The 17,292-nt window shown below is 33.8% G+C and overlaps 3 protein-coding genes and 1 long non-coding RNA gene across 5 annotated transcripts; 1 reads left to right on the top strand and 3 right to left on the bottom strand.

Moving 5' to 3' along the window:
* Positions 1-4,387: 4,387 nt before the first annotated feature.
* On the top strand, positions 4,388-7,033 carry LOC140823000 (uncharacterized). Its single transcript, XM_073184050.1, has 3 exons — positions 4,388-4,648; positions 4,736-4,879; positions 6,658-7,033. The coding sequence occupies exons 1-3, from the start codon at positions 4,475-4,477 to the stop codon at positions 6,799-6,801; spliced, it is 462 nt and encodes a 153-aa protein (XP_073040151.1). The 5' UTR covers positions 4,388-4,474; the 3' UTR covers positions 6,802-7,033.
* On the bottom strand, positions 6,990-10,966 carry LOC140822987 (calcium-dependent protein kinase SK5). Of its 2 annotated transcripts, XM_073184042.1 has the most exons (7): positions 10,222-10,966; positions 9,136-9,279; positions 8,884-9,036; positions 8,654-8,769; positions 8,157-8,324; positions 7,839-8,063; positions 6,990-7,414 (listed from the first exon to the last, which is right to left on the bottom strand). In XM_073184042.1, the coding sequence occupies exons 1-7, from the start codon at positions 10,856-10,858 to the stop codon at positions 7,262-7,264; spliced, it is 1,596 nt and encodes a 531-aa protein (XP_073040143.1). In that variant the 5' UTR covers positions 10,859-10,966; the 3' UTR covers positions 6,990-7,261. The 2 variants fall into 2 exon arrangements, with proteins under 2 accessions (XP_073040143.1, XP_073040138.1); XM_073184037.1 differs by having other exon boundaries at positions 7,839-8,324.
* Positions 10,967-11,827: 861 nt separating this feature from the next.
* Positions 11,828-13,930, bottom strand: LOC140823007 (dihydroflavonol 4-reductase). Its single transcript, XM_073184059.1, has 5 exons — positions 13,743-13,930; positions 13,245-13,609; positions 12,870-13,029; positions 12,579-12,771; positions 11,828-12,364 (listed from the first exon to the last, which is right to left on the bottom strand). The coding sequence occupies exons 1-5, from the start codon at positions 13,861-13,863 to the stop codon at positions 12,121-12,123; spliced, it is 1,083 nt and encodes a 360-aa protein (XP_073040160.1). The 5' UTR covers positions 13,864-13,930; the 3' UTR covers positions 11,828-12,120.
* A 941-nt stretch (positions 13,931-14,871) lies between these two features.
* LOC140823017 (uncharacterized) lies at positions 14,872-17,050 on the bottom strand. Its single transcript, XR_012116105.1, has 2 exons — positions 16,928-17,050; positions 14,872-15,572 (listed from the first exon to the last, which is right to left on the bottom strand). It is a non-coding gene; the product is annotated as an uncharacterized lncRNA (long non-coding RNA).
* Between the last annotated feature and the right edge of the window lie 242 nt (positions 17,051-17,292).

Below are 17,292 nucleotides of genomic sequence, written 5' to 3' on the forward strand. Positions count from 1 at the left end.
TAAATACTTGATTTGATATAGAAGATACTCATAATATGTAATAGAATACTGAGTATTCAAATATGCAACGTAAGTTTACCAAGTGTTGGTTTTTCATGAAAGATGCATTTGGATGACATATTCATCTCATTTAATATATATTTTGTAAATAAAAAAATTTCTCAAATAAGAATGAAAATTTTAAAGTACTTAATTTTACTTGAGAAATACCTAATTTGAGTTGGAAAATACTTGATTTCGTAAATGAGATCTTTATAATATGTATTCAATATTGGATATTCGAATATGTAACATAAATTCTCTAGGTGTTGGTATTTCCATGGAATATGCATTTAGATGAGAAGTACTTAATTTGAGTTTACAAATACTCGATTTGGTACATGTGATACTCATAATATGTAATAGAATATTGGATATTCGAATATGCAATGTAAGTTCATCTAGTGTTGGTTTTCTATGGAAGATTCGTTTGGATGACATATTTATCTCATTTAATATATTTTTGTAAAAAAAAAAACCAAACAAACAAATTCTCAAATAAGCATGAAAATTTTAAAGTACTTAGTTTTACTTGAGAAGTACATAATTTCATATTGCAAATACTTGATTTGGTACATGAGATACTCATAATATGTAATTCGAATATGCAACGTAAGTTCACCAAGTGTTGGTCTTTCTATGGAAGATGCATTTGGATGACATATTCATCTCATTTAATATTTTTTTATAAAAGGAAAAAACAAATTCTCAGATAGAATTAATTTAATTGTGGTGATGATAGTCAAAACCGATTGGTTTCTTTATAAACCAGTAGAACATATAAAAACAGAAGTTCTCGTATCGTCTTAACAAAGCAGTACTCTTCGTGTACTTATCAGATTAGAAAAACAGAAGCAAAACTTGACTTTTGCTAAATCAAAACCTATCAGTCATATATTAAATGTTACTGTTACTTTACCATGTACGAGTATTAAATGCATTAGTAACGCTGAACAAAGTCATTTAATACTTTTTACCAAATGTGGTATGAAACACGACTTATTGTTCTGAAGCTTTTTGCAGGAACCTTTTTAGGTAATAAAGCTGATCCTATCAGATGTCAAAGAAGCCGTTTTATTTATAGACGTTGGATTCAAGACTTCTATAAATACACAAGATCAACATCGTTTATAGGTTACCGAAACAACGTTTACATTCTCCTATATACGAACGTCGATTTGAGCACTTAGACTTACTTATCATCTTCAAAGCTCAATATTGACACCATCAAATAATAATCGAATTTGAGTATTTAAATGATAAAATCAAGTATTTGTGGACTTGTATTAGGTATTATTTGTTTTAATTTAGGTATCATATTATATACTTCTCAAGTAAAAATAAGTATTTTTAAAATTTCAATACTTAGTTGATAATTTGTTTTTTTTTTTTCACAAAAAAAAAAATTAAATGAGATGAATATGTCATTCAAATGCACTTTCAAGGAAAGATAAACACTTGGTGAGCTTACGATACATATTCGAATATCCAGTATTCTATTACATATTATGAGTATCTCATGTAACAAATTAAATATTTACAATATCAAATTAGATACTTCACAAATAAAAACAAATACTTTAAAAATTTTATGCTTAGTTGGAAATTTGTTTTTTCTTTTACAGAAAAAATATTAAATGATATGAATAAGTCATCCAAATTCTTATTCCATGGAAATATCAATACTTGGTGAACCTATGTTGCCTATTCGAATATCTAGTATTTTAATACATATTGTGGGTATCTCATTTACGAAATCAAGTATTTGCAAATTCAAATTAGGTACTTCTCAAGTAAAACTAAATACTTTAAAATTTTCATACTTAGTTGAGAATTTGTTTTTTTTAAAAAATTATTAAATGAGATGAATATGTCATCTAAATGTATCTTCCATAAAAATACCGACACTTGATGAACTTACGTTATTTATTCGAATATCCAGTATTTTAATACATATTGTGAGTATCTCATTTACGAAATCAAGTATCTGAAAACTCAAATTAAAATATTTCTCATTTAGGGAGTAAAAAAAATAAAATATATGTAGACTCAAATTAGATATTTTTTGTACTAATTTAGGCATCGCATTTTAACTTCACAAATGACACATCAAAAGTCACTCAATATTACTTGAAACTATATTTTTTTATATCCCAAAATAATCAAAATTTAGTCTTAAAAGGGTAAAATCAAGTATATGTGAAATCAAATTAGGTACCATTTGTACCAATTTAGGTAGCACGTTTTTTATTCACAAATATCATCATAAAAAAATATTCAATATTATCTTCAAAAGTCACTTTAATATTACTTGAAACTTAAGTATTTTCTTACACATTTGAAGTATTTAAATAGCCTAATCAAATATTTGGAACCCGAAAATAGGTATTTTATCGATCAAAATAAGTAATTTTTCTAATTCAACAATGAGTGAGAAACTGTGTTTTTTCAAAAATTAGATAACATGAATAAGTCATCTTAATGTATTTTCAATGAAAATACCAACAATTATTGAATTTATTGTGATGGCTCGAAGATCCAGTATTTTTTTACACATTTGGAGTATTCAAATAGTAAAATCAAGCATTTGGAACTCCAAAATAAGCATTTTGTTAGTGAAAATAAATATTTAATCTTATTTCATGATGAGTGATGACCTATGTTTTTTTTTAAAAAATAAAATGACATGAATAAGTCATCTTAATGCATTTTTCATGAAAAGACCAACAATGACTAAATTTATGGTGAATGCTCGAAAATATAGTATTTTCTTATATATTTAGAGTATTCAAAGAGCGAAATCAAGTATCTGAAACTCCATAATAGGTACTTGGTATGTCAAAATAAGTATTTACTTTTATTTCATAATAATTGAGAAACAATACTTTGTTAAAATTATATTTTAAATGGAGAAAAATAATATAATTTTGTATATAAAATAATATATTTATTTAAATAATAAATGGTAAAAATGTAAAGTTTGTATTTTGGGTAGTTAAAACTAAATATATAGATCTGTCAGGTACTGATTTCTAAAAAATAATGACTAAGTACTGAATTTTAATTGAAATATTGGCAGAAGTATTTTTTGGAAATTTATCGATTTTTTTTAACAATTTCCGACCGCCGGACTTTATAATATTTTATTACATTGCTGAATTAGGTGAATGCACGGTTTTTAAAGTTTTCATATGAAATTTACGAGTTGTTTAAAAATTTGTTTTGGTTGAATCATTTTAAATACGGTTTTACTATTGTATTTTAGTTATATTTATTTAGATAATTTCTGATTAAATCAATTTTAAATTCACCAACTATCAACTTGTAATAATTATAATTGTTTCAAATTCATCTAAAATTGATGTAATTTAAAACTCATGGTTCAAAATCAACATCAGAATCAAATACAATTATTCAAATCAAATAATTTCATACAAACACAACCACCTGAACATTTTATATTAATTTTATATTTTTTGTATTATGATAAATATTTTTAAAAGAGTGAAAAACAGTTTGATATAATAAAATGACAAATTGATATATGAAATGTTGTAATTTGGGAAATATGGAAAAATAAAATCGGACAAACTTTATTCTTTGAGAAATAACTTTTTTCTAATGTATTTCAGTGCATTCAAATACATATGTATCAATAGGAGATGGTATTATTGGAATCTTTGATTTGGTTAAAAAAGTTTTAGGATTAAGGCAAAAACTTGTGTGAGACGGTCTCACGGGTCGTATTTGTGAGACAAATCTCTTATTTGAGCTATCTATGAAAAAAGTATTATTTTTTATGCTAAGGGTGTGTTTGGTTGAGTGGATTAAATAAGGATAGATTAATAGTCCAATATTTATCGTTAAAATTTTAAGTTGTTTTAATAATCATTTTGACCGGTTTAAGATCCAATTTTATTAATCAAATAATTATCCATAAAATTGGATCTTAAACCGGGTCAAAATGATTATTAAAACAACTTAAAATTTTAACGATAAATATTGGACTATTAATCTATCCTTAGTTAATCCACTCAACCAAACACACCCTAAATGTATTATTTTTTAGTGTGAATATGGGTAGGATTGATCCATCTCACAGATTAGGATCCGTGAGACGTCTCACATGAGACCCAATTAAATATATCTAATAGTCTAAAAAAGTTTTGTTTATTTAATTTTTATTAATTATTTTTTAAGAAAATATATCATATCTGAATATTTAAATATTATTTTATAAATTTTTCTTCTATTTTATCAGACGAACTCGAACTACTGACGAAAAATTATTGAAAACATTTTTTTTTATTGTTGTTATAGATTTGACATCAAAATCAGAGCCGAAAATGGATTTTAAAAACAAATTTAAGTCGGGATTAAAAAAATACAAATAATTGCTTCTCTCGTTGTAGTTCACGGTGGAGAAGTGGGGAGGATGGAGCCGGAGTGGGTGAAGAAGTTGGTGGAGAAGCAAGGTGGCCCGTATGAGTTCACGGTGGATTCGATGCCCACGAAATTTATCGATCCAATTGTGATGCAAGGCCTCAAAGTCGATCGCATTGAACGCGGTCTTCTCCTGTGTTCCTTAGTTGTTCCTCCTCGTCTCCTGGTGGGTCTCCTCCTCTGTTGCCATTTGATTTCAGTTTTTTAAGTTTGTTATTGGAAAGATTCACTTGTTTCTTTGTTGTGGCTCAAGAACACTGGCAACTCGTTGCACGGCGGCGCCACGGCGGCCCTTGTTGATATAGTGGGATCAGCTGCTATCTTCACCATGGGAGCTCCCACCTCTGGCGTTTCTGTGGAGATCAACGTTTCCTACTTGGATGGCGCTTTTGTCGGTGTAATTGGTTTATTCCCTTAATTTCTTTTACTTGTGCTCTGTTGCTTCAGAATTTGTTATTCTTCTAATCAGACTATTCTTTTTATCATCTGTTGCTTTAGTGAATTCTTCCTGTAGACAATGGTGGAATTTCTGATTTCTGGGCTATATGCAGCTCATTGGTGAGCAAGAATCGAGCTATAGGTGCTATAAAATTTTGAAAACATTGCAGCCTAGTTTCTGTTTGGATCCTTCCTCGTTTGAGTGGTTTGCCTTTATGATCCAGAAAATAACCCTCTGAGTTGTTTGTTGATTTGGGAAGATATAGTTACTATAATTCATTAATTTGTAGTCACTACTACCCATATGACATTACTCCAAGGGTCCATTTAAGAGTGGACATTTATCAATACATGCGAGCTCCATTGATTTTTCAGTTGACACCATATGTATTATTAAATATTCTTCCTTAGATGCACTAAGGGCAGGTAGTGTCCCAAGGGTAGGACGGTAGGTAGAAATTTCTGTACAGATGACTTATTTTTTGTAGGAAAAAGTGCCTGAAATAGAGTTCCCACTCCATCTATCGAAAATGGTTGTAATGCTTGAAGATATTGTTACAAATAAAGAATAACTTATAAAACCACGACGTTATATCACCCAATAGACAAACTTTTTGGGATGCAACACTTCTTTATTTTATAACATAACATTGGTATTCTCTTTGAGAGTCGGCGTAGCGGAAGAGACGACCTAAAAAAAGGCCACCTATAGGTTGGATTAAATTGCATCATGCACTGTATACGGAAAAGTGTGTGAAAGCCGTCTAGAGTGGGCCACCGCAGACGTCGGCTTCTCAAGAGGTCGGTAATGTTACAAATGTCCCACATCGAACAATAAAACGAATAAAGAATATCTTATAAACCAATAATGTTATTCGTCCAATAGTCAAGTCTTTTGAGTTGAAACACCTCTTGGGTTTATAGCTTAATATTGGTGCTCTCGTTGAGAAACGGCGTAACGGAAGAGGCGGCCTAGAAAAAAAACTATCTTTGAATCAATGTCGATAATTATGTAAAAAAAGACATAATTATAGGCTGGATTGAGGTTGCATGATGCACTGATACTGAAAGGTGGGTGAAAGCTATCTAAAGTGGGCAGACGTTGGTTTCTCAAGAGGTCGATAATATGACAAACGTCTCACATCGAGTAATAAAACTAATAAATAATAACTCATAAACCCTTGAGGTTATATTGCCCAATAGACAAGCATTTTGGGATGAAACACGTCTTGAGTTTCTAACCTAACATATAACTTTATTTTTTCACTATCTTGGTTGATATAGAAAAGAAAAAAAAAGAATACGGCAGGCTCCGAAAATTCTAAAATCTATTATGTTGAAGCTTTTCAGGCATACTTTTATGATAGAATTAAATCGATAGAAAATTGCCTGATGTAGTATTAGATGTGTCGTTTTGTATTTTTATCTAAAACTTTGAGAGTTTGGATGTTTCATCTTTAGAGATGTGTGGTCATCAGGTCATTTATGCCGTCCTTGTTTTAACAGCCTTATTACCGAAATCAGTCTCTTAGATATTAGCAGCTTGGCCTGTTTTGCTGTAGTTATTTGTATAACGTGAAGTAGCTAGCTAAGTTGACTTATCATCAAGTGTCACATTTTCTGAGATTGCATGTATGGAATTGAGTTTCTGCATTTGGATTAATAGTGACTAGGATGGAATGTTTGCTTTGTTATACCTTCAAAATCAAAAAATTGGAGTGATTTTCTTTTGTGCAGGAGGAGATTGAGATAGAATCAAAGGTGCTGCGTGTCGGGAAGGCTATAGCTGTCGTGAGCGTCGAGCTTAGGAACAAAAAAACAGGAAAAATAATTGCTCAGGGTCGCCATACCAAGTATCTTGTAGTTCCCAGCAAGATGTGATTATGAGTACAACTCTATTATTTGTGGCAGAAATGGAAAAAGGTCTCTTTACGTTTAGATGCTGGAATGCTTGAAACCGTTATTTATATTTTCGTAGAAGAAATTATTGTACCGGGTACACTTGCATGTATAAATCACTAGATATATTTCAGACATAAAAGCAACAATATGTGATCCATTCTCTGGGGTGTTCTCAACTCTTGCGTAACATATAATGATCTGTTTATTATCATTTGCATTACTTCTCTGGTTCTATACAGACTTTGGTTGAAAGTTCTGATTGCAGAAAAAGTTCGACAAAAGTAACATGAATTAGCATCAATTTCTGAGGTACAACCAATAAGAACATTTCAGAGCCCAGTTTCACATAAACGTCCATAAATTTGAATCCAGCTGCTGTATCCTTCACTTTCTCTTTAACAACTCCCTGGTGTCAGCTATCTATAATAACTCCCTGGTGTCAGCTGCTGCATCCTTCACTTTGATCTTTAACAACTCCTAGTCCGAAGGCTTCTCCCAAGTTTATAGTATTCCTCACGGTTCTACTCCCAACACCACTTCCAACTCCTTTTCTCATCATTGCCGTGAATTCCCTGTAATCTATTTGTCCATCCTGCAAGATTAAAGGCGAGTTAAGTACATAAGTAGTTAGCTAAAGCACCAATATATTAAGCAGAACTATTGAAATAAGATCAGTAACTGAGTAAAAGATTTTGATTTGTGCAGTTCGACATGAATTATGCTTGGTATATACAGTTATTTTTGTATTTGTTTTCTTTCTTCAATCAACACTCACACCTTTAATCCCTTGTGCAATCGAACTAAATTAAGTATGTATCGGAAAAGCAACAACTCGGCTATTGCCCTACTTGATAAAAACATGGTTAAATGTTTCACTATTTGGTTAGACAGCGAGCTCACTCGTTCGAGGACCTACATAGATCTATAATTTTAATACAAACTCGACAATGTTCCTTAATGTTATAGGTACCAGATTTCTTTAGGGAAAAAGGGGGATTTTTTTGTAGAAAACTCACATTATCTTGATCAATCTCTCTAATCATTTCATCAAGGTTAGTCTCAGCCAGACCAAAATCTTGGAAGGCTTGTTGAAGTTCGTCAATGGTTATATAACCACTACCATCTTTATCAAAGAATGAGAAAGCCGAGATCAGATTCTCGTCTCTTTCTAGCTTGTTCAAGTGAACTGTAGCTGCAAGAAATTCCCCATAATCTATTGTTCCACTGTTATCAATATCTGCCTGCCATGTCGATAGAGAAGGCAATAGACATACGTTTGTGAGTACTAAAAATAGGAAAAAAATGGAACAACATGATAAAACAGAGAGTCTTACAGCATCCATGAGATCTTTTATTTCAGATTCCATAAGCTTGGAGCCTACTCGCCGTAGACCCACTTTGAGTTCATCGAAAGTTATAGTCCCGCTGTTGTCTGTATCTATCATTTTGAACAACTCTTTTAGACCACCAATTTCTTCTTCAGATAATCTCTCTGCGATGACCTGCAATGGACATACCATTTAAGGTTATCATAGTTTAGAGACAACAATCGTCCTGTTGACATGCATAATGGTGGTACAACAATCAAAATATAGCTCATGAACTTCCACACTGTTTACAAGATTTAAGGAATAATACACTGAGATGGCATTTGGCTGGGCTTTCAAATCTATTCAACTCAAAAGACTTAGAGAAATAATTTGAGATATTGTTTTGCAATGTTGTTTGGGAAAAAAATTGAAAGTTCATTCAAATATAGAGCGATGCCATGCAATTATCGAATAAAAAGGCGAAAAGGAAAATAACACACAAAGACCGAGAAAATCCTTACTCGTAAAGCCATCTTCTTTAGTTTGTTCATTGCAGAAAACTGCTTGAGGCGTGATATAACTGCAGAATCGAGAGGCTTATCTGGGGGTAACGTGTCGTCGACAATCCATGGATGACCTGACAGAAAAACGAAAAGCCACAAAACCATTTTATTTTAGCAAAATTAGAAAGATCAGCCCCTTCAAAGTGAAACCAAGAAAAACTCAAATTATAATCACGAAAATTTCTTACACAGAACTTCATGCGCCGTTAACCGAGTCTTTGGATTCCTATCCAGCATTTTTCTTATCAAATCCTTAGCAAGATCTGAAATCTCAGGCCATGGTTCAGAATTGAAATCTAATTTTCCTCGTAATATTTGGCGGAAAATTCCCACTTCGGTTTCTGAAGTCAAAAGAAGCACGACAATTACACTTCTATCTCAGGCATGGGATGAGAAGATTTGATCCAAAGGAAGAAGAATCGAATAAAGGATACAAGTACCTGCCCAGAAAGGCGGAACACCACTGAGTAAAATGTATAAAATAACTCCTGCACTCCATACATCTGCTTCGGGTCCATAATGCTTAAGAAGAACCTCGGGTGCAACATAATATGGACTTCCCACGACATCACTGAACATTTCACCTGTTAGCTAAGCCACTTTTAGTTAATAAAAACACACAAAAAAGGTATCAGAGGCATAGCTTTCATGCATATCTCAAGCTAAAGAAATCCTAGATTTTGTAATGGACTTTCGAGTTCTTTATCAGTAGAATACTAGCTAAGTTACACATACTAACAACTTGGTTATTTCAAACAGGCATGCAAGTTTTTCTTAACTAGGCATTCATAAATTGACGAGGTTCGGGAATCCTTCAGTCATGAAAGATGAAACTAAAAACATGGGTGTTTTTTCCTCAAGAAATATGGACCTTTTGAGGAACGTATCGAGAGAACGATCATCAAAAAATCCGATTCGTGCGGTGTAACAAACAACTGAATTTGGTCCCTTTTTATTTGGTCTTAGTTCCTCCTCTGGATGGCAGTCTAAGGCATCAAGAGACGGGGAGAGTAGTCAAAAGGGATTCTCTTCCCACCACATCTCACGAACAAAATATCTTCACTGAACGGGAAACTTTGAAGCAACCAAAAATTCAGCATAATATTGTTTGAGAGAATTAAAACCGTATACAATAGAAGAATCAATATTTCGAAATTATAGATTGACAGCCTAATTTGAATACATAGTCTCGATACAAACAAATAATGAATCGAACGGATTAGGCTAACATAGGTTAACAAACAAAGAATAAAGAATTAAGTTGAGTTTATCCCGACTTTTCAAAATGCAGAACTCCATGTAAAGTAGATAAAATTTAAAACTAGTAGATAAAGCATGACACCCACAGAAATAAAGCATACATGTACAATCTTTGAACTTAATTAAAAAACAGAAGAAAAAATTCGAGCTGAGAGCAAATCTTATCAAATTTCTCTCAAATGAGCAACAACTACACACATGACCATCCATTTTCTTGAAAATAAAGAATCCGAGAAGAAAGAAAATGTTGAAGGGGTTGAAAAAACCTGGCTTATAAAAGACAGAGAGACCAAAATCAGTTGTTTTGAGAGCAGCCTCCTCATCAGAGCTAAGAAACAAGAAATTCTCAGGCTTAAGATCCCTATGCATTACCCCTAAAGAATGGCAAGCCTCCACAACCCCCACAATAGTTTTGATCAACTTCGCCGCCTCTTTCTCACTGTAATGCCCCTTCCGAATGATCCTATCGAAAAGCTCCCCACCGGCACAAAGTTCCATCACTATATGAATAGACACCACATCCTCAAAGGCGCCCTTTATCCTCACTACATTAGGATTCTCGGACAAATGATGCATGATCTGAATCTCCCTCCACACATCATCGTAATCCTCGGCGCAAATCAGTTTCTTCTTAGGTATAGTCTTGCAGGCGTAGAGAATGCCGCTGGTTTTCTCCGTGCACAGGAAGGTGACCCCAAACTGGCCCTGTCCCAGACTCTTTCCCACGGTGTAGAGACCCTCAAGAGAAGGGGTTCTGTGGGGGAGGACCCACATGGGTTTCGGCGGACGCTGGGCAAGAAAAGTCGGTTTCTTGATTTTATCGGGCATGGGTTTTTTGGTCTCATTCTCGCTTTCATTGACGGGTTTGTGGTTGTGTGATTCTGGTGGACCTGAGTTGGACATGGCTATGGGGTATTCTTCTGTGAATGTCGATTTTACAGTTGGATGTGGGTGAAGAAGAAGAAGAAGAGAACTTCCAGGAAAGAGAGTCTGCTGACTTCGATTGATCCTTTTATTTATTTATTTATTTATATTATATATATATTTTTTGCCTTTACTTTTTTTCTGTTCTTTGTTCATGTGAACAATGTCAAAGCCTGGGCCGGTTCGATTTATGCCTTATAATTGGATCATCTACTGTTTGGGTACATATCTGTAGTCCATTGGATTCAAAGCATTGACTCGGTCCAAGTCTCCGGTTCAATCAGTCAACCGATGATGCTCCTTAATCCATCTACCTATCTACTATCCTATTAAGCGAGAAGGTGTCAGACCGATCTATTCGGCGTCTCGTCGATTTGGATCTTTCAACTTATTTTCCAGATTATCCGTCTTTAGTCTTCAGCCGTCGATTTTTTTTGTGTTCAGTCTTTGGATATTTTTTTTGTACCACATTTCCACATGAAGTGTACCGCATTTTGTACGACATAGTACCACAATTTTATGGATAGGTTATTTTTATTTCACTATAAATCAAATTAGTTATAAAAATAATTTATACACATACAACAGCATTAGTCTAAATAATTTAACATATATACATTTTTGTTTCTTCACATTCTGTCACTCGGTGCTCCTTAATCTAAATATAAACACGCATAATATTGTCTACCAAAGATTTCGAACAATAACTATTTGTACATAGAAGAACGATTCACACATCTTTGAACTATCATATGATTTGATTTGTAGTATTATCATCGACGTGATTTTACAATTGATAAAAGAGCCAAATGTATCCGTTCGATTATAATGAATTATGAGAAGTGCAATTACTGGGTGAAAATCATTTGAGTTTTAATGTTATTAGTTTACAATAATTAATATAACAAGTTATTGATATAATATTAAAAATGAAGTTGACCCTTTGGCTTGCATGCTTTTTTCAACGTTGAATGGATCAAACATCGTGGCTTTCACATTTTTGAAAACCAGGGTACAAGCACACTGTATTTTTTTTCCCTAATTACGTCACCGACAGCTGGCGTTTACTGTATGGGATCAGGACCAAGCTGTCTTATTTTATCCATTGCAGAGAGAATTTAGTATTATCAAATTTTCTTTTATGTAAATAGCCAAACATACCTTCAAGAAACATGGGATCACGAAGCAACATGATTTCAAATTTATTTTGCCAATATTCTCATAAACTTCTACTTGATTTCCTAATGCACTCCATTCACTTCTCCATTGGCAATTATCTCATTCGAAATCGGAAGTTGCTCTTTTCCCTTGTTTTCTTCGACTCCGCAGCTTCGGGTGGAATATGGGAGCAAACCCTTTTCGCGACACGTCTCGATCGCTTCCCTGAACATGTCCTCCAAGCTGTACTTGAATGTGAAACCCATTCCTGTCAACTTCTTGGAGGAGAAACGAACCACTGGCGTGTCCTTGTCAATCCCTTCAAATCTACCCATGTTCCCGGCCATAATATATAAAAATCACGAGTGGTTTAGGCTAAGCAGAAATCAGCTTTACATTTGGAAATATCATTTCTTGAATAAATTTTCCACGCCAAGATGAAGCAGAAAGATTAAGGTAAAAATGTAAAATTGATCTCGCAAAAAATCTATCAAACATAAATATTATACATGATCAGAGATCAGAAGAGAAGGTGGTTTACTCAGTTGGGATGTCATATTCTGGCCAATTGTCTCTGATCATTTGGGCTAAATCATAAATTGTTGCATCATGAGATGAGCAGATGTATCTTCCCTGTGCCCTTTGATCCTCAAACAAGAATATGTGCGCCTCACATAGATCATCTACATGCACAAACTGGCCTTGTTTTATGATCGAATAGTGGGGCTCGTTTCCTGATCAAGCAAGATTCACCACAGAATATGTGTTAGTACCAACCAGATATACGTGTGTTGATCGACATAAACTTGAAGCAAATGGAAATATGAGTTACCAGTTATTGGAGAAAGTGCAGTGATCAGGCTTGGAGGGAGAGTAGGCATAATAAAGGGGCCAACCACTACTGGTGGTATAATGCAAATGAAGTCTATGTTGTTTTCTTTAGTAGCTTCCATTGCAGCTTTCTCAGCCAAGATTTTGGATACAAAATACATCTACACACATTAAGAAAATGAAAAGAATGAATCTAATTGTTAGTAGAGCAAAACACCATTCTTCCAGTACTATATATACAAAATTCTTGTCTTGCATTGGTTTGCATTGCAAGAGATACTTGATTTACTTTGTCAGGGGTTGCAATGGATTCTGATAGCAATGTGATCACCGCCAGAATATTTATAATACGGAAATATCGGGAAAAAGTTAGTACCCATCCTGTCATTTTGGTAGAGTTGATGAAGTCGAGATCGCTCCAATTTTCTTCATCATACACTGTTTTCTGTTGTGGCTCAACATTCAAAGTCCCAGCCGAGTTAGTGAATATGAGCCTCTTCACAGTCTTGGCCTTTGCACACGAACTTATGATGCTCAAAACACCTTCCACTGTGGGCTTTATCACTTCATTCTCCGGATCGCCGGATTCGAAATCCATCGGGGTCGCCATGTGGAACACTCCTTCACAACCTTGCACAGCCTCGTCGTAACTCCCCGACACCATCATGTCCGCTTTCCACAGCGTCAGGTTCGTGTCGGCTCCGGGAAGTTCCACTAGGTGCTTCACCTTTTTCATATTTTCTAGCACGACATGCAAGTGAATGTCATCGTATGAATGTTAAAATTTCACCACGTACCACATAATAACAACTTTTAATCTCTTGTACATCGCATCATATTCATATATCATCGAATAAAATTTATAGATAAGTACCAGGATCGCGAACGGTTGCACGGACGATATAGCCACGTCGAAGAAGCCTCATCACGAGCCAAGAGCCAATGAATCCGGCAGCTCCGGTGACACATACGACACGGCCGTGGCCACATTCCATGTTAATTCATATACTTATTTAATACTTGTATAACTTATTTTATGGCTAAAGTATATATATTTGGTGGTATATATATATATATATGTAAGTAAAATTATAATGATTGAGGAGTAAATATTAATTAGGTGTGTCTTTCTGTAGGTTGGGCGGCACGTGATTTACGTACCATTCAGTCACACTGGCTTGAAAGATCGCTGGGGGAGTGAGGATACCTAATCAACAAAACAAATTATATTATAATACGTTGGAAAAAAATAAATTATCATATGTATATCTATGCTCAGTCTATGTTACACTTATAGTAACTTTTTTTCTATGTTTTAATATATTCATTTGATCGTCTGAATTCAAAATAAAAATATGTGGACACACTAGATGATCAATTGATAATGTTGCCCTTCCATAATTGAACAAGACTTACGATATTTTTATTCATTATAATTAATTTTATTTATTATTCATCGTAATTACCCTCAAAGGAAAATTATTCGTTAAAGTTATTTTTATTAATTTTTACTCAAATAAATTAAAGGTGACATTAAATATTTACCATTTGTTAAAAAAAAAAAAATTCACCCGTTAAATGTTTTAAAGCATAAATTATTATTTTTTACTTGCAATCAAATAAATGAACATATAGTTTAAGGTCGGATAAGGTAATCAGTTAGAAACCAAATTATTTAAAAAGTAAAACATAATAATTTTTTTTTTCCCAAAAATCCTAAGTCTAATTCGTCAGTTTTCAGACAATGAGAATGAATGTTCAAATTATTTATTTTATAATTTAAATGATTTATATTTATTTAAGTAAACACATTAAAACTCACAAGTTGCTCCCAATAATAAAATGCAGGCACAATTTCATAGCTTTCGGCTACAAGCACTCCCCAGAAGGTGGATGCGGTTGTTCTTTTGGGACAGATATGGTGTTAAAAACACTATTGAATCACTAAATCTTGAACAAAAAAGTCCAACAAGTAATGATTTATATTTATTTAAGTAAACACATTAAAACTCACAAGTTGCTCCCAATAATAAAATGCAGGCACAATTTCATAGCTTTCGGCTACAAGCACTCCCCAGAAGGTGGATGCGGTTGTTCTTTTGGGACAGATATGGTGTTAAAAACACTATTGAATCACTAAATCTTGAACAAAAAGTCCAACAAGTAAACTGTTAACAAGGATCTTAACTACATATTCGATAAAAATCGAAAACTCCCAAAGAAACAAGCCCATAAAAGGTATCAAATTCCTCATGATGTTGAACCCGAGGAAGCTCTAAACTTTCTCTGCAACCACGGTAACCTTCTCTCATCTTTTAGCGATAAAAAAGTTTCTCTCGCCAAGGGATTTTCAAATAATTCCAAAGCATAGAAGTAGAGAGTTTGATCAACTCCTTGTGTCTCATCCAATACCTTTATGCATTTGCTAATTGTGAACCGCTCCTCGTTTCTCATTATTGCAGCTGTCCTCATTTTTGAAGCAGCTGCTAATTCAAGCATAGCATCGACAATAGCATCTCCTGTAACCTTACGACTTCTCTTACGATGTCCTGAATTCGGAGTTGCATGCTGATGTTTACTGTTCCCGTCTAACATGTTTGTGTCCTCTCCTGATCCAGAAGAAGCATCCTCATTTATGAAAGCAACATTACCAGACATGCTAGACTCTTAGCATACATCAAACGAGACAGGACTTTGTTTCCAACTGCTTTCATTGCAGAATAGCAACAAAGGAACAATCAATTCAGTACTTCAGAAATTTAAAGATACCAAGTCGGGTTTCAATTAAAGCATCTAAATCTAAAAAACAAATAAGGAAAGCAATACTACATTCGGAATAGAAAGAAATAGAATAAGTATTATGCTCAACTTTTAAAACTCTGTGAGAAAACAAAAATGGTCTAAAAACTAACACAACCTATCCTCTAAAGATCCAAGCACTGCAAAGAGAGAGGCATATTTGATTTGTACTGGAATAACATTGGAGAAGAATCAGACATCATACCCAAATGTGCTCCCCCCAACTAAAGTGGAAGAAGGGAAAAAATTCAAAAGGTTAATTTCTTAAACATAAGCACTTCTCTGTAATTAATAATTAAAGGAGTAGCGAGTCTTGGGCATTAATACTTATGAAAATCATGAAAGAGCTCGATTGAATAAAAGAGGCACTGGGACTGAGGCATCTCAGTATAGTATAGTTGATACAATACATTTACAAAATTTACTTTCCATTGAAGCTTAAGTCTGTATAAGACGATCAAAAGTGTCTCCCGAGTGGACGGGTTGTGTCCATGTTTAGCTAATAATCCGCGACGATCATACTTATCACACGCAACAAGAATTTAGATACTGAGTGATTCTATATCAAAAAAGAGGAAAGCAAAGAAAACACAAAAGCGGACACCAACAGACGCAACAACAGCGCGAATGCCGATTGACAGCCACTCAGAGAACGACGATGAACGGCAAAAACATGAAATGTCGTTACTTCGAATGTAGCTTCATGATGCTACCGATTCTCGAGCTAAATCAGAGAATTATTATTTCTGTGGAGATGTATGATTCTCAACGTTACTGGTGCATGAATACAGAAAATTCAGTTCAGTAATTTCCGTACAGAGATATACTGACTGAATCAATAATTCGAGATCAACTTTTATATCAACGCAATCTCTTCACCTATTTCCCTCAAGAACAGCCAAATTTCTCATTTTCCCTAAAAACTGTGCTTTTTTTCTTTCTGTTTCGATTATGTACTCCTTTGCTTGTACCCCAATCGGGTTTACAGTAATGGCAAAATTCACCAACATCTGAGCATAACGCGACGAGAAAACCCAACAAAACGACACCAGTAGTGTATCCCACAATCAAATCTCTCCAAATACACCAGAAAGTAAACTAACCGCACCGGTTTCATATACGATTACCATAAATATTCATAAAAAGCAATGCACTACAAACAAACAAAATGGGAAGGAATCAAGAAAAAAACTGGAAAGCGAAATCCCAGATCAAATTAACATCAAGAAATTAATCGACAAATGTATTTAAATTAAATACCTGAAAAATCGCAGACAGTAAAGTGACAACGGGGCCGAAACTGAGGATCAAGAAAAAACGGAGCAAAAGGGTTTAAGAAATTTTAGCGTATTGGCTTACACTTGGTGTAATTGGGGAGAGTTCATAAAATCGTCGAAATTAACACCATATTACCAATATATCCCTCTAATTAAGAGCCCGTTTGGTATAAGAAGCTACAATTAAAAAAGTGTTTTTTTTTTTAAAAAAAGTGTTTTTTTAATTTTTAACTTGTTTGGGTGGGCTTCTAGTGCTTAAAAAAGCACTTATTTAAGTTGAAAATAGAGCTTTTTTAAAAGCCCTATTTTAGAGCTTTTTCCACTAGCTTTTTCAATAACCTAAATTAA

The sequence above is a fragment of the Primulina eburnea genome, chromosome 1, assembly GCF_022965805.1.
Source record: "Primulina eburnea isolate SZY01 chromosome 1, ASM2296580v1, whole genome shotgun sequence".
Classification (NCBI taxonomy): domain Eukaryota; kingdom Viridiplantae; phylum Streptophyta; class Magnoliopsida; order Lamiales; family Gesneriaceae; genus Primulina; species Primulina eburnea.

What these genes read in the sequence shown, in the direction of transcription:
- LOC140823000 (XM_073184050.1), top strand. Translation starts at nt 4,475, where the DNA reads ATGGAGCCGGAGTGGGTGAAGAAGTTGGTGGAGAAGCAAGGTGGCCCG. An exon ending in TTGTTCCTCCTCGTCTCCTG is followed by an intron (nt 4,649 to 4,735) that starts GTGGGTCTCCTC and finishes TTGTGGCTCAAG; the next exon opens with AACACTGGCAACTCGTTGCA. An exon ending in TGGATGGCGCTTTTGTCGGT is followed by an intron (nt 4,880 to 6,657) that starts GTAATTGGTTTA and finishes TCTTTTGTGCAG; the next exon opens with GAGGAGATTGAGATAGAATC.
- LOC140822987 (XM_073184037.1), bottom strand. Translation starts at nt 10,858, where the DNA reads ATGTCCAACTCAGGTCCACCAGAATCACACAACCACAAACCCGTCAAT. An exon ending in TGTTCCGCCTTTCTGGGCAG is followed by an intron (nt 9,037 to 9,135) that starts GTACTTGTATCC and finishes TTTTGACTTCAG; the next exon opens with AAACCGAAGTGGGAATTTTC. An exon ending in AACGGCGCATGAAGTTCTGT is followed by an intron (nt 8,770 to 8,883) that starts GTAAGAAATTTT and finishes TTTTTCTGTCAG; the next exon opens with GTCATCCATGGATTGTCGAC.
- LOC140823007 (XM_073184059.1), bottom strand. Translation starts at nt 13,863, where the DNA reads ATGGAATGTGGCCACGGCCGTGTCGTATGTGTCACCGGAGCTGCCGGA. An exon ending in TGCAACCGTTCGCGATCCTG is followed by an intron (nt 13,610 to 13,742) that starts GTACTTATCTAT and finishes ATGTCGTGCTAG; the next exon opens with AAAATATGAAAAAGGTGAAG. An exon ending in GAATATGACATCCCAACTGA is followed by an intron (nt 12,365 to 12,578) that starts GTAAACCACCTT and finishes GAACATGGGTAG; the next exon opens with ATTTGAAGGGATTGACAAGG.